Here is a 25,802-nt window from a genome sequence, read left to right as displayed (position 1 = left end):
TGCGAGAAGGAAAGCATTATGTGCGAGAGAGAAAGGTATTTGTGCGACAAGGATAGCAACCGTCATATTGTCAAACGTGAATGTTAATAGACATTTCGCTAATTACACAACTTTACGAAGATAATTGATGCACTTGTGCATTCGTGGAAGATAGTTTAGATCCTTAGCAACATTCAAGGACCATTCACGATACGATTTTGATTGTTATTAAGAAATTATTAATGATTACTGGGTGAGACCGAACGATTAGTGCGATGCCATATGCGTATTCTCACTCAATAATCATTAATAATTCCTGTCCTGTCATGTCCTGTGATCCTATTACAAAATCGGAGCTTCGGCGACATGCCACCAGGGGACGCCACTTTCCTTCGAATAACCGTTGTGGTCCAATGTCGGGAAGTAGCCGCCCTAATTTTCTTTCCGATTGCGGACGTATGTCGGGAAATAGCCGCCCTAACCGCACAACGCTTCCGAAATTGTTTAATAATTATTTAATTTCAATAAAAATCGTAACAACAATGGTCCTTGAGTATTACCAGTGAATTATACTTTATAACAATACCGCTCAAGTGCATAAATATTTGTATTAATTTAACAAACATTCGATCAAGTGCTTACCTAGAGCACGGTTAACTGCATATGTGCGCGTCGATTACAGAAGTGGGTTTGCGCTGTTTGTTTATCAATATATATTTTACTTTTTTGACATAATAGTTTATGAAAAAATGGACAACGAGAAAAGTACTATGCTCGCGGTTCTGCAGCTGCTTAGGAAATATAATCTGAAGGTATATAGTAGAATATTTCGTTGTTAAACGCTTTCTAACCTCATGACTGAAAGTAAACATTGAACGTTATCTCTATATTGACTGATTAGTTGGGTATTTTCGTGTAAAAAATAAATGACTATAATCCATAGAAGCATAATTTTATTTGTTACATGCACGTTATATTTACAGGGGACAGAAGAGCTCTTCAAGAAAGAAGCAAATTTGACAGATATCTCTCCGGATGAAGCACAGCAGACTGACTCTGAAGTGAACAGTGTTCTGTCTGCTTACAAAAGCGAGGGAGATCCTGCACTATATGAAAAAGCATACAGCGAACTGAAAAAGTTTGTGGAAGGATCTTTAGATATATACAAGGTAAACCACTACACTCTGTAATAACTGTATCGATTAAAAGCTGTGGAAAATTAAAATTATTGTTTTCTTATTGTGAAATAGCATGAATTGGGTACAATATTGTATCCAGTCTTGGTTCACATGTACCTTGAATTGGTCTACAATAATCATTCGGAGGAAGCAAAGCAACTTCTGGAGAAATGTGGTAGTAACTTGGAAGAATACTATCAGAATGATTTAAAAAGATTATCCAATGTTACCAGACGCGAACAGATGGCAGGCAATGAGTTAACAGACACTTTTAAGTATGTACATTAAATAGTCTCATACAATACTTTCACTTCTACTGAAATTTTGTATTACATATTATATGAAACATTCTGCAGATCCAATCAGTTTATAATTAGAATGTCAAGAGATACTCTTTCAATATTGAAACGACACTTACAAGAAAAGAAACACAGCGTGTTGTTAAATATCATACAAGAACATCTTTATTTTGATATGTACGAAGGAGTGGCTAGAAATAAACAGCAAATTGATGCTACATCAGGTGCTGTAGTTGGGGAAGCGACTAGACAAGGTAACATCGTTAATTGAAATCTTCAAATTTAAGAGAAATAAAGAGTAGTGGTACGTTATACCTTTGTGTGCTCGATGTGCAATTTAAATTTTTTCCTCTAGATAATAAAGCAAAAGTGTATTATGGACTTCTGAAGGAGCCAGACATTCAATGCGTGCCTCCAACCGAGGAAGAGGAGGACGATACAGGTGGTGCGGACGGAGACAAACCAAAAAAGAAAAAGGCTAAAAAAGATCCTTTATTTTCAAAGAAAACCAAATCAGATCCGAATGCACCACCTGTTGGTAGGATGCCTTTGCCCAATTTGTAAGTAATTGTTTTAGTAAAACTTTGCTCGATTCTTATCCTAAATAACTCAATTTGTTCGACTACAGAAAGGACGCCGATAAATTGGAGAAAGTAAAAGCACTTAGGGAAGCATCGAAGCGTGTCGTACTTGGTCCAGATACTTTACCTTCGATATGTTTTTACACGCTTCTGAACGCGATCCATACGTAAGTCCACGTAAAGATTAAGTGTATCGCGTTAAGTTGAATGTATGTATAACACGAGAGTCAGTGTGACAGCGGCAGAAGTGGCAGAGGACTCCAGTTTACTGGCCATTGGATTCAGTGACTCTAGTATAAAAGTGTGGACCTTGATTCCACAGAAATTAAGACTGATGAAGACTGGCGAACAATTACAGGACATCGACAGAGAAGCAGGTAGTACTCGTTAATGTGGCAAGACGTAAACATTTTCGTAAAGATGGATATTAAACACACATTCGTGTCATAATACGACAGATGACGTATTAGTAAGAATGATGGATGACCGTACAGCGGAATCGTCGAGGTCACTTTTCGGGCATAACGGTCCCGTGTACAGCTTGTCGTTCAGCCCAGACAGGAATCTTCTTCTTTCGTCGTCGGAAGATAGTACAGGTACATATTACAGAGCAACAAAGTTTGGCTTGACAAGTAATTAGACATATACCATTATTACCATTGGATCTTATTCGTGTTACAGTTAGACTGTGGTCACTGCATACATGGACATGTGTCGTGTGCTACAAGGGACACTTGTTTCCAGTTTGGTGCGTCAGATTTTCCTCTCATGGTTACTATTTCGCGACATCTTCGCACGACAAGACTGCCAGACTCTGGGCGACCGACTCCCATCAGCCGCTTCGAATATTCGCTGGTCATTATTCGGATGTAGATGTAGGTCTGCTTCGAATATTGGCTTTAATCTATGATACGCGAATATTTTAAATGAAATCGTTAATTGTTTTCGCAGGTAATACAGTTTCACCCAAACTCGAATTATGTGGCGACCGGTTCCAGCGACATGACAGTAAGATTATGGGACTGCGTAACCGGTAGCCAAGTCAGATTAATGACTGGACACAAAGCTCCGATTTACTCCCTTGCTTTTTCCGCGGATGGTCGATTTCTAGCGTCAGCTGGAGCAGATCACCGCGTTTTAGTTTGGGATTTAGCGCATGGCCACCTCGTCGCTGCTTTATCCAGTCATTCCGGTACTATTCATTGTTTGACGTTTAGCAGGGACGGCAATATATTGGTCTCAGGTTGGTAGTTTTTATTATAAGTATGACAGGTGTCATAGTCAATTGCGAAATAACTTTTTAGGATCGTTAGACTCAACGATTAAGTTGTGGGACTTTACGAAGCTCGCGGAGGAAATGAGTTTAGAAGACGTGAACGTGTCTCATAACCCAGACGTGAAAACGAACGCAGAGACGTATCTTCTGAGGACTTTTCCAACGAAGAACTCACCTGTTCTGGCGCTACATTTCTCTAGGAGAAACTTATTGTTGGGCATAGGCATGTTCGAATCAACGTAACCAACGCAGCTACTCTTCGTCGTTGAACTTCGCCATTCCTGGTAGAATACTGGTCTGGGCATCGATCAGTCGTCCTTGTAATATAGAAACATTTGTTAATAAATTTTTTCATATTGATTACGCTACTCCTTGAATTGTTTTTACTCGAGCAAATCCACGTACTCAACTACCGTCAACGTAATCGCAGACGAAGTACGACGCAATATCGTTGAACTAACCAATTTGCCGGTAAGTAAACATGGATTTTTGGTGTATTTTTAACACGAACATACTTTCCTTTATTTCGTCAATTTATAGAAAATAAAAACAGAAGTAGTAACGCTTATACGACAAACGTTAAAGTGTGAATAACTCTTTGTCCGTAACTAGACATATTAACATTCATGAGATTCATCGCGGAGCGGAGTGCCAGTCTCAAAATCAACGAAGCTCCGAAGACAAAGCACATCAGATCGACAAACTTAAATTACGGCTGGAATATGGATGGATCGAGATGGATGTTTCTCGATGACCGCAGGATTTCACGCATCCATATTCTATTTTCGTGATTAACCAGCGTACTCGGAACTATTTGCATTATCGCGATCGTCGTTTGTATAGGATTCCAACGGGGTGTTTCTTCGGCAAACATTAATTTCGTGAAAGACGAAAATTCAAGAGGACCACGCGAAGAAAAGACTTTCGAGATTTCCAGACGAGATAAAAATCGAAAAGGAGAAGGTCGAGAGTCGTCGCTGCATCAAAGGGAACGTATTTCGGTGAACTTGGAGAAATTGTTGCTGCGACAGCTGACCTACATCGAACGGTTCGTTCGTGCTACGATATTCATAGCTGGCCGACATTGGTCTTCAGAAGTAACGTTCTTCTTAAGATGTGGTCGGGCAGTGAGAGTAAATAAGACTGAACCACTGTGCTTGTTAGTTTCGAAGGTCGAGAGAGAGAGAGTGTTAGAAAATGTAACAGCGACCTCAACTTCTTCGGAAACGTTGAGGCATATGTGTAATTATTCTTAGTTGTTGTTGTTATTTTTTTTTTTTTTTAAATTAAAATTAAAAGTACAGAATCGATAGGCGGTATGTTCGAGGAGCAACCGAAGGGAATCTACGTCTAGATTCGATTATGGGATTCGGAGGGTACACGCAATCGAAATCAATTTCACGCGAGAAATTTATTTCCGATTGTTGATACGCTTACTTCTATCACAGCATACAGACGTAAGTTATACGCGCTTTTCTTTTTTTTTTACCATACGTATCTGTTTGTGTGCATGTATGTACGTGGGTATGTAAATGTGAATCCTCTCCTCGCACGCGTGCCTTTAATAGTCGACACATTCGTAACAAGGGGGGAGGTTACAATGTACGCGTTGTGTCGTTTCTGTTTGCCCATTGTTTCTCTCGTTTTCGCGCACGTTTAAACGATAATCAACTATACATCGATCTCTACGTCCCAGTCACAAGCCTCGCGCGTCGATATCAAACCTAGGTTACATGTGTGATTTAACTATATGTCATATCATCTTCGATAAACGTTATTTACTTATGAAATCTGAATAGGTAAGGATCTCAGTTTAATGCAGGAGCATAGGATATCCGGCGTCCGGAGTTTGTTTAGCCTCTAAGGACTTCCCGGTTCGTCCTCAAAGTGACTCGAGTTAGTTAAGCCCTGTATATAGTAGCGTTTGGATAATCGGATCTGGGCACCCCCGAAACAATGTTATTCGATTCGTCGTCTTAAACATGTTACTTTATTTCCGTGTCGATCGAAATGAAAAAAAAAAAAAAGAAAGAAAGAAAGAAAAAGAGTGAAACGATTTTATTCGAATAAATTATCATGTTTAAAAATGCTCTTATCTCAAACGAGTCGATAGTTGTTTAAATCTAAATAACTCGTAAATGTTACTTCGAAACGTTTACGCCTCGATCGAATTTGAAATACAGTTTGCCCAGACAGGGCCGGCTTCGCGTGGTGGTAAACGATGGAGCGCTTCTTCGAAGGAATAGAAAAATCGTTTAATCGACAAGGATGAACGCAATCGTGCTCGAGTGTAGCTTCGCAGAGCGACGGTATATAATTATCAACGAGATTCCTAGTTTAAGAGCGAGGAAAATAAGTTTTAAACAAGACTGTCCACACTTGATAATTTGTGCAATAATATTGTTATGTAACAAAGTGTTATTACATCTTGTTCGATACATGTTAATATAAACCCAGGTTTCGTTTATGTTCAATTCGCGTAACATTAGTTAGAAGGGGACGTCTAAATTGGAAGTTGCATCGGGGCGCCGGCCCTGTGCCCAGCTCTGCTCGTAATCGTCTGGAACCAAAGAGATTACATAGATACGTATATAACGATAGCTATAATTACATAGATATATAATTTCTTATATAGTAATCTGTATAATCTCTTTGTCTGGAGCTCGATCCATCGCCATCGGCAGCGAATACGTAATGGCGATTCACGAGGGCGCCGCTACGCTCCCGCGTTAACGAACGTGCTGGTTGCGCGTCTCTTATAAAAAACGGCGGAATCGATCGACGGATCGACGCAGATTACACCCCGATCGATTCGATAATGTGATGGAACGGGAGGGTCGGTGATAAACACGTGGTTGATTTTTTGGTCGTAACAATTCTTAGGATAAATCGCGTATGAATTCGTTCGGAATTCAGTCGTTCGGACAGTTGTATGACAATTATAAAATTATAAAGTAAAACAGACTTTGAAAGTGACAAACGTCGGTCGAAATTATCTTCCTGTTTCTTCTTCTTCTTCTTCTTCTTTTTTTTTACGATTTTTTTTTCTTTTACATATTTTTTCGTGACACGTGATCTCGAGCGTTTACTTTTTTTTTATCTTTCTCTCGTTTCGAGTGTAAATCACAGTAGTTTCGCTTTTAATCCCCCGACGTTCCCATGCGATTCGTATCGATCCGTATCGCGTGACTCTCGACTCGTGCGCCGTCGTCGTTTCCCCACGTATTCCCGCCAAAAATTCCGTTCACCGTCGTCGTTTCCCATCGTGGACGTTTGTGGCACTCCCTTCGGCACTCGACCGCGATAAAATTCTCTCTCCCGATGCAAATTTCGTTTCCTACTTCGTTTTAAAAGCATATACTTGCGTTTCGCATCCCCTCCCCCCCAACCCCCCTCCCCTTTATCTTTTACTCTTCGTTTTCGTTTCTTTAATTTGAACCCGTCGCGCTCTACACGCTCTCCGTTTCACCGCTTTTAACCTAACGTGTGTTCCTAGAGCTACCGTGATACCGCGGTTTTCTCGCGAAAACCATACGCGCGAGCATCGCGCGATTCGATCTACGTTTCGCCTAACCGAAAAATCCACGATACGTTTGAAATACTGTAAAACCAGAAACGCAGGTTGACGGTACGTTTGGAAGCGAACAGGTGCTGCTGCAAAAGGACTCACCTTGTTTCGTACGGATCGGTATCTTTGAACACGCGACACGTTCGCGAATTCTTAGACACGAACGACGATTGAAGCGTACCGTGGATCATCGCTGATACTCGCCAGCAACTCGGACCCGTTCGTTAAATGCCTTCGAGAATTGGTCTACGGAATTACGATTATTGCGTATATGTTTTCTGCGCGTCTGTCGACGTTTCTTTTTGTCGGTTGGGGGAACGAGCAGTCGACGGTTCGTCTGCTTCTCGTTCAGTTCATCCGCGGGAGGGATCCAGAGGCCCCTGCGAGGTAAGTGTAATTTTAAAAATCCTGCAATTATTCACACGGTGGTCTCGATATCGGCGATGGCGTATTGTCAACAAATACTGTCCTTCCCGTAATTCTCCAGGTACATCTCCTGCGGCGTGGCGAGGTTGTAGCGCCCGCTCAAGCGACTTCCGGTGAGGCCGTTGTTGTGGTGCGTGTGATTCACGTGGAGGTGGTTCACGTTCACGGCGACGTTCTTCTTTTTCTTCCGCGCCTTGTGGCGGTAGAGGCAATACTTGAGGCAGCCAGTGGCGAGCAACAGGATCAAGAATATACCGAGCGCACCGGCCCCGACGGCCACGTACAGCAAAGTCACGCTGAAGCGGTACGAACAGTTGGCTTCCTCCTCGTCGAAGCCCGATGGACAGTGACGGATGCCGTCGCACCATAAAACCGAACTTATGCACGCCTGGATCTCTGGACACCTGGAAAGGGAGAGCAAGGTCTGTTGGCAAAGTGCTGAACAACGAAAATGGAAATGGAGAATGTCTGTAGCTCGTAGCGTCGTTGGAAAGCGATGCTTGCGCCAAGTGAAATCAGTCTAACCTGTAAGGACATTCCTCTTGGGGTAGTACGGTGAAGACGTTTGGACCAACGCTTGGAGTAGGAGACCGCTTAGAGATAGCTATCCACGTGACAGCATAGAAGCCGGGCTCCCTTTGAAGGAATTCGACTATAAAGCTTCTGGAATGTTGCGTCATCGCCACGGTGACGTTTATCGCGGTATAGTTCCAACCGCCAGAGAAAAAGTCGACCGTCCTGGCGTCGTGGCTGATACCGCTCTCGGGACAAATTACACTGCGATCCTTCGTGTTGGACGCCGAATAAACGATGATACGGTTCAACGTCCTGCATTCCTCGACGTTGTCCAAAGTGATGCTGTACCCGGCGGTTCTTAGGTACAGGAAATTAATACGCGCGTCCTCTGGCTCGATCAGCCAGGGTTCGTTGACGCACTGGGTCGCGGTGAGGTCCTCCGTGTTGGCCAGGATCTCCTCCACGGCTGCCACCCCAGGAATGATCCGTGGAAGAGGGCTTCTCAGAGAGATTTCTCCGCTGGTCCCGCGCAATCGTCGTTCCTCGAGCTTCGTCGAGCAAACTTGCTCGCTCGCTTCCCCTTCCAGGGCGACGAAGCGGTACTCACCCTCGAAGAAGAAGTCCCTGTAGTCCTGGGTGACGTTCATCAGTGTCACGGCGAATCGAACCTCGACCACGTTGGACGTCAGAGTTCGCAGGACGATTCTTTCGCTTACGTTCGAGCACAAGCAGTCGCGCACCTGAATATTGCAATGAAAATTGTACTGAATCAACGTTCTACTCGATAGTGTACGCTAAAATTGGTTTAACGAGATGGTTCCTTCGGTTCTTTCCGATAGTACAAAAGGAAACCGTCTCGCCAAGCCGGTAGTTACCGAAACAGGCGTACCAATTCCACCCCTTGCCAGGGATACTCGGAGACGACGAGCTCCGAGGTGCCGTACTTGGTAGAATCGGTTACGCGGCGATCGCAGGTCCACCGATTGACCAGCGGATCCACGTAGGAGGAACATCCCTTGTCCCCGAACGAGGCTCTCGTTATGGACAGTTCTATTCTGTGGTCGGGTTCAGCCTCGAAACGGTAAACACAGCTAACGTTCTGCGCACCACCGCGCCCGTAGAAGAACACACTTTTCGGCGACGCGAACTTGCCGAAATTGGCGGAGGACGAGAGCGAGGACGACGACGACGACGAGGATAAAGAGGACGTGGAAGACGTGGATGAAGTCGACACGGAGCCGAACGCGTGGTTGCAGGAAACCGCCTCGTGCACGAACTCGTATCGCAGTACGAAGCTTATCGGGTAAAGCGCACTTCCTTGACGTAGAATGTGTTCCAGGGTGAGGTCTCTACCGGTCGACACGTAGCTCTCCGCGAGACTACAGGGTCTCGTGTAGCGGCTCCCGTTTCGCAGCAGGCTGTGGTCGCATAGTCGTGGCGTGTCGTCCTTGCAAAACTGACCCATCAGCGTAATATTCTGCGAACAAAAGGCGACAGGTGAATCCCATCGATAAGATCGGAGCCTCGAGAAATGGAAAGGGAAATGGAAGGCCTACCTTACGAGCGGGAATTAATTTATCTAGGGTGTGGTCACCGTCCCAGATGAGAAGTTTCGCGTTGCAATCGGACGCAACGTCGATGCTCGCCGCGGCGTCCGCACTGGCGGCGTAATACTTGACGAAGGACAACCAGACGATCTCGTTCGGCTTTCCTTGGAAGTGGTAGCGACAGGTCGTGTTCGGAGGCAACGAGTGCTTGGGATTCTCCAACGCTCCCGACGAACTCTCGTCGCTGGATATATAAAAATCGCAATTGTTGTTCTCCTTTACGAAACTCCGCGACTTCTCGTCCACGAAGATCACCTACAAACGATTTACTTCCAGTTTCTATCCACAGATCCACGGAAGACGATACTTCCGACGGGCTGGAAGATTCGATCGGGAATCTTATCGTTAAAAAAATTCGACGAAACTCCGCGAGGGATTACCTGAACCTCGAGCTCGAATCCTGGCAGAAACGACAAAGGAACGGGATGGAACGGATTGTCGTACGGCGATGTGTGAAATTCCAAGAGCATCGTATTATGGCTGCTAACAATGTCAGGCACGGCGTCCCCTCCGCAGAGTCTGACCAACACTTTATCGGAGGTCGATCCTCCGTCGTATACCGTCAAGTAATCCTGGACCACGTTGCATTGATCCCACACTCTGAAGTGAAACGAATAGAACGGTCCATCCATTATACAGGAACCCGTCGAATCGCTAAGCCAGCAAATTGCTCCAAAAGAAAAAGTCGGAAGCGTGGAAATCCCGCGCGTTAAAAGTGACACTTTTTTCATCCCCTCCCGTAAGAAAATCAACGAAATGAAAATCATTCGCTCTGAAGCAATTTTACCTCTTCTTGTCCAACTACAAGATATGATAATCCTTTCATATATACCCAAGCCTAGTTTAACCCTATATTTATTAAATTTCTCAAAAGTTTCAAAAACTCTAGGCGTTCATCTTACAGAGTTGTCTCTAACAAGCTTCCAAAAATCTCGTGCCGCCGTCAAAACTTCAAAACGAACTTCCTAGAATCGACGGGACACGCAAGTCCCGCCAGTAAATGAAGGGTTTAACGCAATTTCTGAAAGAGAAACGAACGGAATCCAGAAAAAATAATCGGCTCGAAATGGTTAATAGAGAAAATGGGTAGAAAACGAACGAGGGAAAAGTACCTCAATACCCTTTGGCTGCCGTCGTACTTCGCGAGCTGGTCCTTGATGTGTATTTTATGACTGTTCCGCTGACTCACGGCCAGCAACGCCCGATGGCCGGACGGCGCTCGATTCTGCTCCACCCGGTAATAGCAAGTGACGTTTCTAGGATAAACACCCGGGTAATTCGGCGACTGAAGTCGACAGGCTCGCGTGTCGCACTTGGTGAGGACACGATCGCAGTAAGTGCCGTTTACCAGCTCCCCTCTCCACGTGGACATGCTGCTGTTCCCGTATCTGAGATGAGCCTCGCTGCGTCTCAGGAACTTGTACGACAATTTGAAGTCGAAGTTTTTGTAGCCGCTACCCTGCGCCAGTGACGGTTCATGATCGGTTCAGTGTCAGCTGTTCGCAGCTTCACGAAGGACTCACTTCGCGAATGTGCTCCCTCCGTCATTTTGTCTTACCTCCTCGGACAGCCGCAACAAATACAAGGTCAAGTTGATGGAAGCAGTTTCGCTATAATAAACGGTGTATCCCCATGCGCTCCCGCACCATTGTCCTCCGGTAGGGGGACGACTCTCCTCGCGGATGGTCATGAAGCCGTCGGGACATCCTTCGGACGTGAACGACAGGAATCGGCCCACGGTGAAAGTGTCGAAGGTCAACTGCAACGCGTTGAAGACGTTCTTTACAAGTTAAGCACGATAATGTACGATATCATAGCAACCTCAGGAGCTTAGTACAGTATGGGCTAAGCAACCCCGTGGTAGAGCTAGATGGGAGCCAGCGGGCCCCAGCAGACGCACAGCCTGAAGACTAACGTAAATTTAACGTACGTACAGAGTTACGATAACGCGAACTGAACCAAAATTAACGAGTTACGTAAGGCAAAAGAATGTCAAGAGGAATAGAAATAATCGTATTGTGACGTACGGATTCGGCGCAATAACCGAAGTACTGTTACGCGCTTGAAAAAATCAAGCGAAACCATGGAAAGATATAATACTAAAAATGATACAATGCTTAAGGTCGACACGGTGACGATACGCCCTCGGTAACGTTCTTTTCATAAAGCGTACACTAAGCGCACGCTTATAAACAAACTTTACCTCCTTACGATATTAGTACAGATATGAATTAAAGCGGGCGCAATGATTAAAGCGTCGGTGTCCCGAGTAAAATATCGAACTCCTCGTTCGCTGGCGGGAACTAATTCTGAAAAAGTTGTTCCATGTTAAGACGGTGTTCCGTTTTCCCAACGAGAATCCCTGCGAGCAACCCGACGCGCGGCTATCGCGGACGAAATTGTACTGATTAATCATCCGACGCGGAGAACCGAGCGAACGGAAAGAAGATAAAAGGAACGAAACACAGAAATAAACAAACTTACGGGAACAATTTCGAGAGACAATTTATTTTCGCTAAAATACGACGCGTTCCGGACGGAGAAAAAAATGATTATCCGGGAACGAGGACTCTCGAAGCACTCCGTCCGCTTCGTGATGGACCACTTCCACTGGCAGGGAAGGCACCGGTAGGGAAACGGGCAGCATCAGAGGTAGGTCACTTACGAGAGAATCTTACCGGACCTGACGTCAAGGATCTCGGTAAAATTTTTTGCGGCTACTCTGTTAACTTTATACTTGTACGGCGAACGGTCCTGCAGGCTGACAAAATTCAGTCGTATATAAAAGTACCGAGCGAGCAGCCTCTGGTCGGCATTTATTTTCTACAAGGATATTCGAGTTCGTTCTTGTCTCACCTGAACTAGGTCTCCGAGGTCAGACCCGGCGGCGGTGAAGTTGAGATGACATAGCAACGGCAGTCGATCCTCCCTCGGCCTACGGACCTCCACCCTGTAGGTCCTGCCAACGTCACCGTACAAGGTTCTGTTGCACGCTAAACAGACACGGGACATTTCTCGCAATTCCCTTCGTTCTCGTCTATCTTCTGTCGCGCTCGAACGCGGCGAGTCTGCTTTCAATTATCGAAGGGGTTCAAGGGATTTCTCGCGCGCGGTATTCGTAACAGAAATTTAACCCTTTCCACTCGAGAGGTGACTCGCAGTCGCCATTAGGTTTCACGCAGCAAATCTATCAGCAATACTGTTTCTTTAGGTTTAATTTCTTTGGAACTCGAAGTGTCGATGAAATGATCGCGATCGAGGTAAAGGTGACCGTATTTTTCAAATCTAGACAGCTTAGAATTCATGGCAATACAATGCTAAGAAAGCATCTCGAGTCGCTGGTAGATAGCAGAAAAAAAAGGCCTCGAGTGCAAAGGGTTAAAAGACTTTTGGTCCGTTCGTGTTCGTGGCTCTACACGAGCTTTCGATAACAAAATGCATTTCGAAGACAATTTACGAAAATTTATGAAGAATTAGAAAAAAGGGGTGAAGTGTACCGCTTGTTTTCTTGTATCGGGGCACAGACTCGGCAAAGGAGTTACGATGATACTATTATCTTCGAAGGATTCCCAAGGATTGGTTCTTCTTCGAAGCGAGAAAGCTGTCGAAGGATCATCCGCGGGCGAGAATATCAATTTCAAATTTTCCACGAGAATTTGAATTTCCCGGGGAAAGCAGCTGGCAACGATCGAACGAAACGCGCGAATCGGGGGACTCACGGGTGCAATATATCGGCTCGTCGGACTTATCGCCACAGTCATTTTCGCCGTCGCAGTATTTGTCCTGGGCGACGCAGTTTCCTGTGCCGCATAGGTACTCGGAAGGTCTGCAAATGGAATGCAAATAAAACGTTACAGTATCCTTTCGAATTCGCTCCTCTCCGAGCAGAGATATATCATCCCTCTTCCCGTGGACACGCGTACAATTTAATAGCGATCCATCGCTCGAAACTCTCGGGAACTATTTTCGATCGCGATTCAATCCCGTTTTTGTAAGCTCCCGTGGAAATAGAGAAACGAATCGCGAGGAATGGAATAGTTGCATTTTACGGTCGTAAATTGTACTGTCTGAAGTTTAACCTAATTAATCGTAAGAATTTACTTGAAACTGGCTTTTACCGTCAACTTGTTGACACAGACCAAGACTTGATAAACTATGGGTCGCGAGATTTGAATGTAAAGTATTTAATATTCTCTTTTATACATGTAGGGTATATAATTTTTGTTTTACTATAGTTTTACAACATTACAATTTTACAACTTTTTTCTGCAAATTTTAATTTCATATCTTTGTGTGCTTTTAAACAAATTCTGAAACTATATTTCTTCACATATATATATCGTTACCTGATCAATAAATCGTCACAAAATATTTACGTATCTTTACTTTATATTCTTTTGGTTGCGAACAAAATCACGATATTCATAAATGAAAATCACGAATGAAAAATATTTCAGAAGCCCTGACGTAGACCAACTCTACTAGTGAAATTGCCAAGTGCTCTTAGAATTGTTTCCATCGAATTGTCTGATTAATTTAAAGTGCCATAGTGAAAATATGAATGTCGAATTTCTGAAATAAAGAGAGGGAAAGTCAGTTTCGGAAGAAATACGAGGAGTACCTGCAGGTAGGCACATTGTCCAGGTTTGGCGTGGGCGTGACGGCGACGCTCGACGGGGACTCGGAGGTCGTCAGGCTGGAGCGAACAGCGAAGCCAGGATATCCAGGATAGCCTGGCGAGATCCCTGGATGACTAGCGGAGCCAGCCTCGATCGAGACCGTGATCGCGGCTGCGATCAGCAGGAACCGCCGGCACATCGACATGCCCCCTCACCCTGAAACAAGACAACGATTCCCATCGAAATCCATACGAATATTATACTTATGTTACAAAGAGGAATATTATATTATAGAAGATACTAATTTACAACTTTTCCTGCAATTTTTAATTTCATATTCTTGTATGCTTTAAACAAATTCTAAAACTATATTTTTTCATAATTATATATATTGTTACCTGATCAATGAATCGTCACAAAATATTTACCAACCTTCATTTCATATTCGTCGTGAATGAAAATTAAATTATTAAATTAAATTATTAAATTATTAAAAATATAATTATTATTGTCGAATAACATCAGTGAATACTTTCTTTTTAACCCGTTTATATATAAGTCTAACAAGTTTTGATTTTAGCGACACCACTGCAAACGTACATCCTTTATAAATCCTTTACGTTTGCAGCGACGTCAAAGATTCGAGAATGCTATAAGAATTCGTAATCACATTTCTAAAATTAGACTATTTCATGTAACGCAATTCCTGTTCTCGCATTTTCAGACGACGTAGAGTGCAAACGGTTAATTTTCAAAGGTTCCGAAGGTGTTTCTTCCGAGACGAGGTAACGTAGCAGCTTTCGAAGTTTGAGACCACGGCGTCCGGAGGGAGGACAGAGTGGATTATGCTAATTCTATTCAGCCAGTTATATTTATCCCCTGAATAGGAATATGTTCCCTAGCTTCCGGAACAAATACCCGTGCACCAGCTTATCTCCCTCTAATTTTTCCTTTCGCCCTCTGGTCGCGGTCTAACCTGCCGATGATGCAGGGGCGGGGTGGCGTACGCGACCCGACGCAGAAATCTCATAAAAGATAACCGGATTTAAGCGGGGAAACTGCGTCGTACGCGTGCCGCTAAAGGCTCTGTTTATTAAGTCGGTGAGCGAAATCTGGGCCAAACCCGGCCCGGAAACACGTAGCGCAAAGTGGAATATGGTAATTCGGGGGTGGTAGAAACTGCTTCGCCTCGCGAATATACGGTACGCCCGTACGAGTGTCACTGGAATTGCAAGGAAGTTACGCGTACGGTCAATTGAATACAGCGGAGGCTGGAGGTCGGGAGACATTTTAGATCGGGTGATTTTCTAAATTGCCGACGAATTATGAATGCAACCGGCGTCCCGGGACGCGGTCATCGGCGAACAAAGAACAGGGGGTACGGCCGCGGAACAACAATGTCGCAGCCGGACGATATACCGCGTCGGTGCTGTTGCCGGGAATTCTCGATGAATTCCCGCAAACATGACCCGCACCGCCTTTATAAATATCGTTTAGACGCTGGACGGGGCGATACACTCGTAACGGGAGTAAAATAAAACATCGTGCTACAACTCTGGGCCGAAACTAAATTTTTAAGGAGGTATTCCGATTTAGAGCGTGAATTCTTAGTATTTTATAAGGAATTTTTTATTGAAGGGCTTTTCCGCGCTTATTCACATTTTAACTCTTTGCGGATGTCACTTCTGAGGGGACATTTCCAAGTCTGGGCAAACTTTATTAGTGATTAGTAGACGGCGCGTCTTTATGCATTTATAGGAAATTTGAATGTGCAAGAACCTACAAAATGCAACGTTCTTGCAAACGATATGCAAGAATATAAGAAAGATCGAAAGTAAAGTTCGCGTTATAATATTTGCAGAATAAAAATATGGTACATGTATCAAGATATATATATATAACAAATGTGAGCTTACATGGAAAAAGAATGCGTGAGTAGGCTACACTTTAAGAAAGCGACGAAGAGCATTTGTGTAAGAAAGCAAGATGTGGGAACATATCTCTATATCTCTATAAACAAGGAAGCCTAAGATTGCACTTGAAAAATACAAACTATCAATGCATATCTACGACTGTTGCATGATCACATATTAGAATAATATAAGATTTTCATTTTTAACATAAATATGTTCCCCGATGTCTACAGACAAAGATCGTTACAGTAAATGACACGCCTTGTAAGTTACACTATGTAATACGACAGGATTCCTGTTTGCACATTCTGTAACAAAGCGGCTCCGAATGCAACGGGTTGAGAACATACGCCGTTCGCAGTTAAAAGGTTAAGAACGGAAGACGCCAACGTCGACAGATCGCGATTAAAGCGCGATACCCCTGTACAACATCTCGGGCCGTCTTTTTTTGGCGTTTCCGAAATCAGTTTCGACGGATTATTTCGTTGGTGAAAAAAGAAAAAAAAAAAAAAGAACCGGTGTTTCGACGGGAAGATATGGAAGGAAGAGGCGGACGCGGGTTAAATTGCCCGCACAGGGTTCGAAATTGGGTCGGTGCACGAGAAAATCGACTGCAGATTGAGAGGACCTCTTCGCGGTGGATCAACTCCCTCCCCTGGCCTCCTTCCTCCTAAACCAACCCCCACGGTCGTTTCCATCGATGCGAAATTGGGGCCGGCGAGTCGTCAGCCAAGAATAGGCAACCCTCGGTTCGAGGATCGACGATTTCTACGGTTCCACGGATTCCGCTTCCGCAGGTTCCGCGATCGTTATGCCTGCCGATGCTTAGACCCCTCCCCCCTCCGCCCGTCGGGGAAAGAAGGACTATTTTGCGTAACAACCGAATGCCCCGAATGTGCTCCACTTCTCCACGCCCCGTTACAACGTTCGAACGTTCGCGCGCAAATTGGCCGCGGGGATCGATGCAATTTTTTTTTTGAACGATACCGCCGTGCTCTCATCGGTAATATAGGCGGCGGAATAAACGAGCTGGACTTTTAATTTACCAGTGACTTTGAAACTTTATTTTAAACGCCAGGAAGGGCGCGTCTGTTCCGTACGAAAGAAGCGGCTCGAACGCGAGGTCAGGTAACGAAGAATTTCGTCACGTGTACACAGACGAGTACGATTGGCAAGGATGGAGACAGAGCGAGGAAGAATGAGTGCGTGACAGACAGAGAATACAAGAGACGGTGAGCGAACGTGAGGATGAATGTTAGAATGCAAGGAGTAGCGAGCGTGAGTAGTTGAACAATAAAGAACATTTTGTGAAAGCGTATAAAGGGTTCGAAATTAGTCCCCGGAATTCCTACACAGGGTACTCTGAAATGGAAACTAAAACGGAAATGATGAAAGCCTCTTCGAACGTTAATTCGTGATAGACTCGAAGTCTGTACGGTTAGCTATCCAAGTTACCGCGAGGGTAAACGTCGAACGGTCCGGGTAAGTGGACGTTCGAGGCCGTTTCCTCTACCACGGACGATGTCGTAAACTCGCTCCTTACGGTATCGTTACGTGCTTCCGTAGAACGCGCGTCTGCTGTCTGCCGCGAAGAAACCAGAGATAGCGTAATACCGGCTAAACGGTATGACGGAGTTAACACCTTCAGCGGTTAATTCGATTTACGTCTACTAGATTCCATAGGTTACCGCTGTTGTGGGATAAGTACCTTACCAGGATGCATCGCCTTAGCTTCCCCTTGTTCCTGTAACTTTCGTTGAGAGATTCGGTAACGGGTCGAAACGATCGTGTTCCGTAAACCTAGCGTTAATACGAGAGGGATCGCGGGAAACGAAATAAAAGTCGATTCGTTCGCGAGTACAGAGATCGATGACCGCGCATACGTGCCAGTGAAGGAAATCGACCGCGTCGTCCAAAATACCCCGCAATCGTCACTTTTTCCTGGCACCTTTCCCTCTCGGAGCGTCCTAGCGTTCAATGGGCGGCACCCTCTGTCGGGACAAGCGATACGCGTCCATAGATGCGAGACAAAGTGATAAAAGCTGGATCTGGATGGAGCCTGTCCGACGTGGAATATTCCGAATTGAATGCCAGGTCCGTCGATGGCTATCGGTCCGCCATGGTTCGAGACTCGATGGGATTCAATGGGAGCCTACCCAGCCGTTGGGTTTACGAACCGAACCCGCGAACCGCTGGCCTAAAAGACAAAATGAACAAGACGACTCTCGCTCGAGCGGTTTGGATTTGCTTCTGAAATCTTCCAGCGCGTCCTCGTTCGGTTGGAGGCTGCGATTCTTCGTGCCCGATCCTTTCGGCATCCCTACGCGATGGTCACTAAAATCCTTTCGGCACTTCTATGGAGCGAGGCCCCGATACTTACGGACGGATTACTACACGGATTACTACGCTTCTCTCGCGGATACTCTGTTGTTGCTGTTGTTTGTTGTCGTTGACAGACTTTACCAGGTAGAAAGGATCCAAGTGCAAAACTCCTTACGATTGCTCGAGAGTTGAAACGAGGAGAGGACAAGTACAAGATACTCTGTTGTCGTTTTACAAACCCATCACTTTCGGATGGAGTCATACCCTTGGAATACTAACGTGGAACACTCTTTGTTGAATATAAGAGTAAGACCTACTCAAGTAAGACCCACTCAAGTACCCGTTTAGAGATTAAGTATGCGTTTAGGGAACACCGGAGGCTCGATATTTACCGTCCCATCCTCCGCTTGATCGCGTTTCTTTCGAAATCCCACTTTTCTATCCCACTTTTCCGTCCCACTTTTCTATCTCCCTCGCGAGAAGGTCGTCGATCGGCGCGATATTCCTCGCGTCCCTGCATTCTTTAACGATTCAGGCTCCTTACCGTCACCTTATTCCTCGAGCATTTCTTATCACCTATTCGTGCTAGGGATGCCAGTGGTCCGTTACGGTCTGGCGGCGTCCCACCGTAATTTGTGCTCCATTCCACTCGGCCGCGATGCAACTCTCGCCGCGATACCGAGGCTCGTGGAACAGAAGGGTGGCATCGATTCTCGAGGTCAGCATACCAATCGGGACGGAAAGACGAGCCTCGCGCGAGAACCTATAATTAAGCAACAGGTTGCGGCGGCTTCTTCGCGGGAATTTACGAGGGGGCGCCGACGCGGAACGACCCGATGCGCCGGTTTTATTGAATTTTAACCGGGCCCGCCGGATTTTCCCCGCCATCGATGCCTATCGACCGGCGAACCGCGGTCGATCGCGAAACGGCCGCGTGATCAATAACGCGGAAAGAGTGGCGCTCGCCAACCGGCTAAAGGTGACTTTAACGTCGCTCCCGGAACGATTTCGTGACCTTATTTCAGGAAGATTAAAGGACAGAGAGACGATAAATGTTAATGGAACAGAATTAAAACGGCAGGCGAGCCTCTTGGTTCCTCCTCCCGTTCCTCCTGCCGTTCCTCGTTCTGCTTCTGCCCGAGGATCCCGACGCGGAAGCGAGCGACACGGAAATTAACGAGCTTTTATCGTTACACGCCGTTCCTGAGAATAACGCTGTGGATCCGTGAGCTGTCCCGAGGAGTAACAGTAACCTCCAAAAGTGGAAACTCTAACTTCTAACTCGATACTCGCGAGCATTATTTTATTTTCCATGAATATCGTGGGACCTGTACTCGGAGCTCTATAACTTCTTCGACTCGAAATTTTGCTCGATCAATTTTCCTTGATCCTCGACAGTCGTACTACGAGACTCGATCGACAACAAAAATCGATTCTTCGACTCGGAAAATAGCAATTTCACCCTCGAGTGACAGATCGTAAAATACGAAGACCAAGGGAGAGAAACTCATTGCGTCCAATTTTTACCGAAATTGAAACATGCATGCCATCTAGCAGAAAAATCGATATAATCGACCGTTTTGATAGAAAAGGGAGAGAGAGAATTGCTGTAAGGGGAAAAAACTAATTACGTCCAATTTTTAATGAAATTGAAACATACGTGCCATCTGGCAGAAAAATCGATATAATCGACCGTTTTGATAGAAAAGGGAGAGAGAGAATGGCTGTAACGGGAAAGAACTAATTACGTCCACATTAGATAGATATCCATTTTCGTTTGTTTTTTTAATAAAAGGTTACCAGGATTTTTTTTCACCCGATGCTTAAACTAGATACATTAGACATCGAAATACATATTTTTGCTGAATTTTTGTTTAAACTACCATCACGATTTTTCCCATTTTTTAATTTTTGTACAAAATGAGTTTTTCCCCTTGGTGTTGGTATATAAAAGTCCTGGATACGATGCATTAAGGAGATCGTATCGAGGAAGAAAGTCGTCTATCGCGTCTATAAACAGATTAATTTTCGTGTCGGTCATTTGCACGTTTCTGGACTGCCAGCCAGGTGCAAATCTACTGGAGGCATTTGTTTTCGGCAGATACGTATCTATGGCCATGGATTTCACGTCAGGTTGAAGCACCAGCAGTGGGATACCATTGAGGCTTCTCTCCGCGAGAAAACTGCTACGTTTCCTTTGCCTCGAACGGAACCAGCCATCGCTGAATCCGTTCTCCGCTGTTTCTTTGGAACCATCAGCGTTCTAATATTTTTTAAACTTATCCGACGACTGAATTTTCATCCCTGTCCTTTGTTCGTTTTCTTTCCATCCGATTCTCCGCAGAATCGTAGCTCTCGTTCCACGATCTTTACGCGGACCGAACGACTCGAGTATAATAATCGCTCCTCGACCGCTCGACAAATAAATAGATAAATAAACAAATAAACGATAGCCTCGCGAACGAATCGCCTTCCAAACGAGAAGTTTCGCGATAACGCTCTTCCTAGTTTCCCCGGAATCCGCACAACGGGCCAGTAACGTGAAATTAAAAATTAGTGGCGATAAGTAAGACGGTAATAGCCGCGCCAGGATTTTTCCAGATGCGGTGAGGATTCAAGGGGTTGCCACGTACCAGGAAATACGACGACAATTTACCGCTTTTGATTATGCGTAATTGGATTATGGTTTTTTCTCGCGGACGAGATGTTCTCGCGGGGCTTTGTTGCTTCAAGTGGACCCGTGATTTTTTTAAATCAAGGAAAACGGCGAATATTCATCCGTTAACGAGACGTTAGGGCATTTTTAAAAACGGATGTTGAATTATATACATATAAATTTGCGTCAAGCAAAAATGAATCTACCGTTGAGAGGCTCTTTCTGTCTGTTAAAGTATCGGACTGGTACCACCAGGTTCGAGGACCTCGCCTGTTTGTCGTCGAAGACCAGGCTAATAAACAGAGCGGAATTTTCTTTTCTTTAAGCGGACGAAAAAGAGTTTTCTTTCGTTCTCGTTCGTTCTCTAAACGGTCAACACGTCCTTCCAAGCCGTCGAATAAAGTACACGTTCGAAATAAAATAAACTTACTGTTATTAATTCCACCAATTTCCAATAAGGGATTTACTTAACCAAACAAAAATTCGTAAAGAATGGCCCGTTATCAGGCTCCCGAACCTGCCCCTTCAATGATTTTATTACGCGCCGACGACTAAATATTCCCTGCCGCATAAACGAGTGCAAATCCGGCTGGAATATATCCGGTATTAAATCCGAACGTTAATTTAGATTCACCTCGAAGCCGCGGAGAAAAGTTCCCGACCGTCGCGGCCGAAGTCTCCGGGAGTTTCGCAAGCTTTCCTCCACCGACGGGGAATTTTTTATTGCGACCAAAGCACCATCTATAGATTCCCCCGTTCCCGGTATCCGAGCATAGATCCCTTGGGTGTTACGAGACAGATGCGATGTGTCTGCCTATTCGTGGAATAGGAACCTGCACATATGTGGTCGAACGAAGTTGGACGCCGGCAGGGAAAAGTGCCAGGAGGAACTGAAAAGGGAAGGAAATAAGCGCTATACGTGGCGAAGGCGGTTCACCCGTTGCCAAAAATCAAACTTTCTGGACCGTGTGCCCTGAAGGGGCATCCACGGGATCGGGGATGAGACGGCGGGAGGGCGGCGAAGGGCGGGCGAAGTCCGCTCGTAAATGAAATAATAAATAGCAACGATAATAAATAGCAACGTGTATTTCGCGATATGATATTCAACGAGGCTTTTCAATTGTGCATTAGTCGTTAGCGAAACGGAATATCCACCGGCTGATTAATATTTGCCCGAAACCCCGGCTCGTTTCGCGCGGCAAAAGCGAGATATTTAATTACATACTACGGCCTGGTCATTAAATAAATAAAACGCCGGCCAGGGGCCGAAACGAGATAAAATATTCATCCTAGCGAATCGGATGGCGTCAGGCACGAACGAAATTTCAATGGTTCCTTTTGATACGACTGATCCGTATCGTTTCCGCTGGATAATGTACAAGTTTTACCCCCCTCCGTCCTCTCGAATCATATCTTTCGAGCTTTTCAACTCGCGATCCTCCATTCCGTTCGTTTGGATAGCTTCTGTACGATCCGTCGCGTTGCGCTTATTATTTTTTATCGCCTTTAATCTCCCGCGTTGCGAAGCATCGGGACTCGAACGCCATCGGAACTTTCCGAGGTGACACGGCGAACGCGTTAACAAGCAGGGAATAATGCTCGTTATGAACGACGACAGCGTGCACCGGAAAACAACTGATATCGTATATCTTGATGTAAAAAAAAAAAAAAAGAAAATTAAATATACGCGTCGGAACGCGTAACCTACTCATTGTCGAAGTCGGTTAAAAGTTAAGGTGGTTTGGTCAATGATGACAACAGATCTCGTAACTTTGAAAACTCAAAATTTCCATCCTGATACACGTCTGTCTGAAACACGGGTTCAATTAACCGTTTAGTTCGTTAGATATGATCGCTCGAATTCCGTGATTTTTCGTCGAATTTGACAGGAGGCATATGTCAAAGAAACTTTATACGATACTTTCGACCGTAAAATAATTTCTACAAGACAGATCGTGACCAAAGATGAACGGAAAGTAAATCGATAAACGTAGAATAACGCGTTTCAATTTCGCCAAACTTGCCCGCTTAGTACCAGAGCAATGTGCATTAAGAGAAAGAAGTCGAGCAAACATTTCCTTTGTAAAATGAGAAAAATAAAATCCTGAATAACATAATGCTTAAAAACTAATTGCAACCGTAATTGTATCGATTACCACTTTTCTTTTATCAACAATCATAATCGAATAATAATTTCGGAATGTTATTGTAGAAAATATATCGTTAGTACTTTCTATATTTGAGTTTTGTTTCGACTAGTACGGAAAGGACAACCTCAAGAGACATGCCTGAATGAAAAAATACGATTCAGGGTTACGTAGTACACAACCAAAGTTTTCCAACTAACCCATTTCTTTTTTCTTTTTTTTTTTTCATCTGACCCATACCCGAGCACCATCGAGTTGGCGGGTTATCGGTGCAATAAAAATGATCGCGAATGTATCCGCTCGCGTCGCTGTACTTTTCTTTTTTCCCGTCGAATAGCCGCCCGATTGACCAGTCAGAGTGCAGGCAATCTCGAAAGATCAAACGCGACCAGCAGCCACCCCCTTCTTCCTGCGGCGAGAGCTGAGTAAGTAAGCGCCGGTTGGCGCGACCTGACATCATCAGGATTTTTATCTGGCCGGTAATTTCTTTCGTTCGGTTCCGCGCGGCGACGCGCGCGACAAAAAAAGCAAAAAAAAAGAAAAAAGAAAAAAGAAGTGAATTTATTCCGACCCGCGTGTAGCGCGGCAGCTGATAAATGTGCCTCTTCCGATCTACCAACTGTTATTTTCTGACCGCAACGTGTTGCGTCATCCTGGCTGGATGCGCCCGCTGATTTCGATTACGATTTACCATCCGCGCCCGAATTACACGGCGCGAACGGCGACAACGACGAATTAAACGTTTTCGGAGAGAACGAGCTCTGGAAAATGATGGAGATCGGCGTCGGAATACCGAAGTTCTTCAACGCGTCGATTGGCAAACTGATACACGCGAAAATTTCTACGACGTTGAAATCGTGTTTCGAGATCGTCGACGATCGCAGAATTCAATTTTTCTAACCACGGAAAATTCACGAATCCTTTTCCAGGATCCGAAGATTTACCTTTATTACCGTCTTATGTCCCAGAACTCCTGCAAGAACCGGAATTGCGGAAACCGGATGTCGATTAATACGGAGATGTGGATATTCAACGCATTTTAAAGTTTCAGATTATTACACCAACGTTTCCCGAGAAAGTAACATTTCCGAACGTGAAAGGTTGAGAGTAAAATTTAAATAAGTAATCGTACTTTTCTATAGTTCAGCATCTATCGATTGGAACGATTGAAACTTGATATCTCCGACGTAATTAAACATTTGTGGCGCATACGGGTATCGTTCAGTGTTCGATTGAACATTAATAACAATTACGGTTCGGAATAAGTGTTCGTTCGACACACCGACCGTGAGAAATTTCTGAATATTTTAATATCTATTGCACCAACTAAATATTAATTTCCGACGACAGTTGAATTGATTGTTAACGATATTTACGTTTTAAACAATGACGAGGAGTGGTACGAAGGAGAAACGTTTCGCATCGTTCGCGAGGGTAAACGGTATCGCGTGTTGATAATGGGGAAACGTCGATATAACGGTGGACAGCTCGAGCTCTCGGGAGTCCAATTTACGCCTAAAGGGCCACGCCAGAAATTGGACCTTATAGAATTTGGCCCCTCTTATTAATCTCGTTGTGGAAGTTTCGGAGTGGATACCGGCCCTCGATAACCCGATACTGACACTCGATATCGAATTACGCGGGCAGCGTAGTGAAAAATACGCCGACTCGTTGGAATTCTTAAAATCCAAGGATTCCCGTCCCTGCGTTCCTTTTTTTTTTTACGATCAGCCCCGACGGTTTCAATTACATTTTACGGACCGACGCCAGCCGTACGTATCGAGCATTAGCGGCCCGACAAATTCGATTCGACCTGCCTCGTTCGAATTCCCCGAAGCGAACCTCCTTGCGGACTAACATGGCCACCGGCATGTCGACGTCACCGAAAGTCATCCAAACAAAACTACCCCCTTTCCAATGGACGTCTTATCATAAATTACACTAACGAATACTGTGACAACCAGTTTTCGTAACGAATCGAAATACCGCAATTTCAAGTCCGCAAAATGCAAACAAAAAGCTCGGACTAAAATTTCGTTTCACCCTGTACGCATTCGTCGCGACAATTTTCGAGACAACCGAACTCTCTTTTTTTGTCTTTCCTACAAAGAAACGAAAAAACAACCAATCTTATTACCATACACGTCTATCGGGAGTCGGATAAGAGCTGGCGCGACCTGGCATCATCGGGATCTTATCTGTCGGTGGTAATCTCGCTCCATCGATCCCGTATCCGTATCCCCGGTTCCATACGCGCATCATACATCACCGCGCCACAGACGTTATGTATATAGCCGGGCCCTGACATTTAGCTTTTCGCGGGAGCGTCAGCGGAAACACACGTACATACGTTGGCTGCGCTGCTTCGATCCAAGGGATAGAGTTCAGAGTCTCCCCTATACGGGGTGTTCCAGTTGGAGACCGCCTGGATACGGTAGGACCTCGTTTATAGGGACGAAATCATGCTCAGCCTCGAATATACGATTTCAATGCTCTCTAGGCCTCCTGTACCAAGGCTCGGTACTCTCTAGGCCCCCTGTAGCTAAGCTCAGTACTCTCTAGACCCACTGGACCAAAGCTCAGTACTCTCTAGGCCCCCTGTAGCTAAGCTCAGTACTCTCTAGACCCCCAGTACGTAAGCTCAGTACTTTCTAGGCCCCCTTTAGCAAAGCTCAGTACTCTCTAGGCCCCTTGTACCAAAGCTCAGTACTCTCT

At 45.0% G+C, this 25,802-nt stretch overlaps 2 protein-coding genes across 3 annotated transcripts in view; one reads left to right on the top strand and one right to left on the bottom strand.

The window, feature by feature from the left end:
- The first annotated feature begins 438 nt into the window (after positions 1-438).
- On the top strand, positions 439-3,681 carry LOC128886808 (transcription initiation factor TFIID subunit 5). The gene is made up of 11 exons (XM_054141972.1): positions 439-791; positions 963-1,148; positions 1,230-1,432; positions 1,514-1,710; positions 1,812-2,016; positions 2,085-2,204; positions 2,269-2,414; positions 2,496-2,633; positions 2,719-2,912; positions 2,989-3,280; positions 3,342-3,681. The coding sequence occupies exons 1-11, from the start codon at positions 729-731 to the stop codon at positions 3,554-3,556; spliced, it is 1,959 nt and encodes a 652-aa protein (XP_053997947.1). The 5' UTR covers positions 439-728; the 3' UTR covers positions 3,557-3,681.
- A 1,047-nt stretch (positions 3,682-4,728) lies between these two features.
- LOC128886803 (uncharacterized) overlaps positions 4,729-25,802 on the bottom strand; it is a 65,229-nt gene continuing 44,155 nt past the window's right edge. The window contains exons 3-13 of one of the 2 annotated variants that reach the window (XR_008459910.1): positions 14,052-14,265; positions 13,150-13,256; positions 12,287-12,423; positions 10,989-11,189; positions 10,543-10,889; positions 9,811-10,030; positions 9,380-9,685; positions 8,713-9,300; positions 7,833-8,563; positions 6,984-7,711; positions 4,729-5,873 (exon numbers count right to left, since the gene is read on the bottom strand). Coding sequence is in view for 1 of the 2 variants with exons in the window: in XM_054141967.1 (XP_053997942.1) it covers positions 7,336-7,711; positions 7,833-8,563; positions 8,713-9,300; positions 9,380-9,685; positions 9,811-10,030; positions 10,543-10,889; positions 10,989-11,189; positions 12,287-12,423; positions 13,150-13,256; positions 14,052-14,254 (3,216 nt within the window). In the remaining variant the exon portion in view is untranslated. Of the gene's footprint in view, positions 7,712-7,832; positions 8,564-8,712; positions 9,301-9,379; positions 9,686-9,810; positions 10,031-10,542; positions 10,890-10,988; positions 11,190-12,286; positions 12,424-13,149; positions 13,257-14,051; positions 14,266-25,802 lie in introns of both variants that reach the window. The other variant, XM_054141967.1, reaches the window with a different exon arrangement.

This window comes from Hylaeus anthracinus, unplaced genomic scaffold, assembly GCF_026225885.1.
Source record: "Hylaeus anthracinus isolate JK02 unplaced genomic scaffold, UHH_iyHylAnth1.0_haploid 11985, whole genome shotgun sequence".
NCBI lineage: Eukaryota > Metazoa > Arthropoda > Insecta > Hymenoptera > Colletidae > Hylaeus > Hylaeus anthracinus.
Note: the sequence above shows the minus strand (reverse complement) of the source record. Positions and strands in the feature narration are given on the sequence as shown.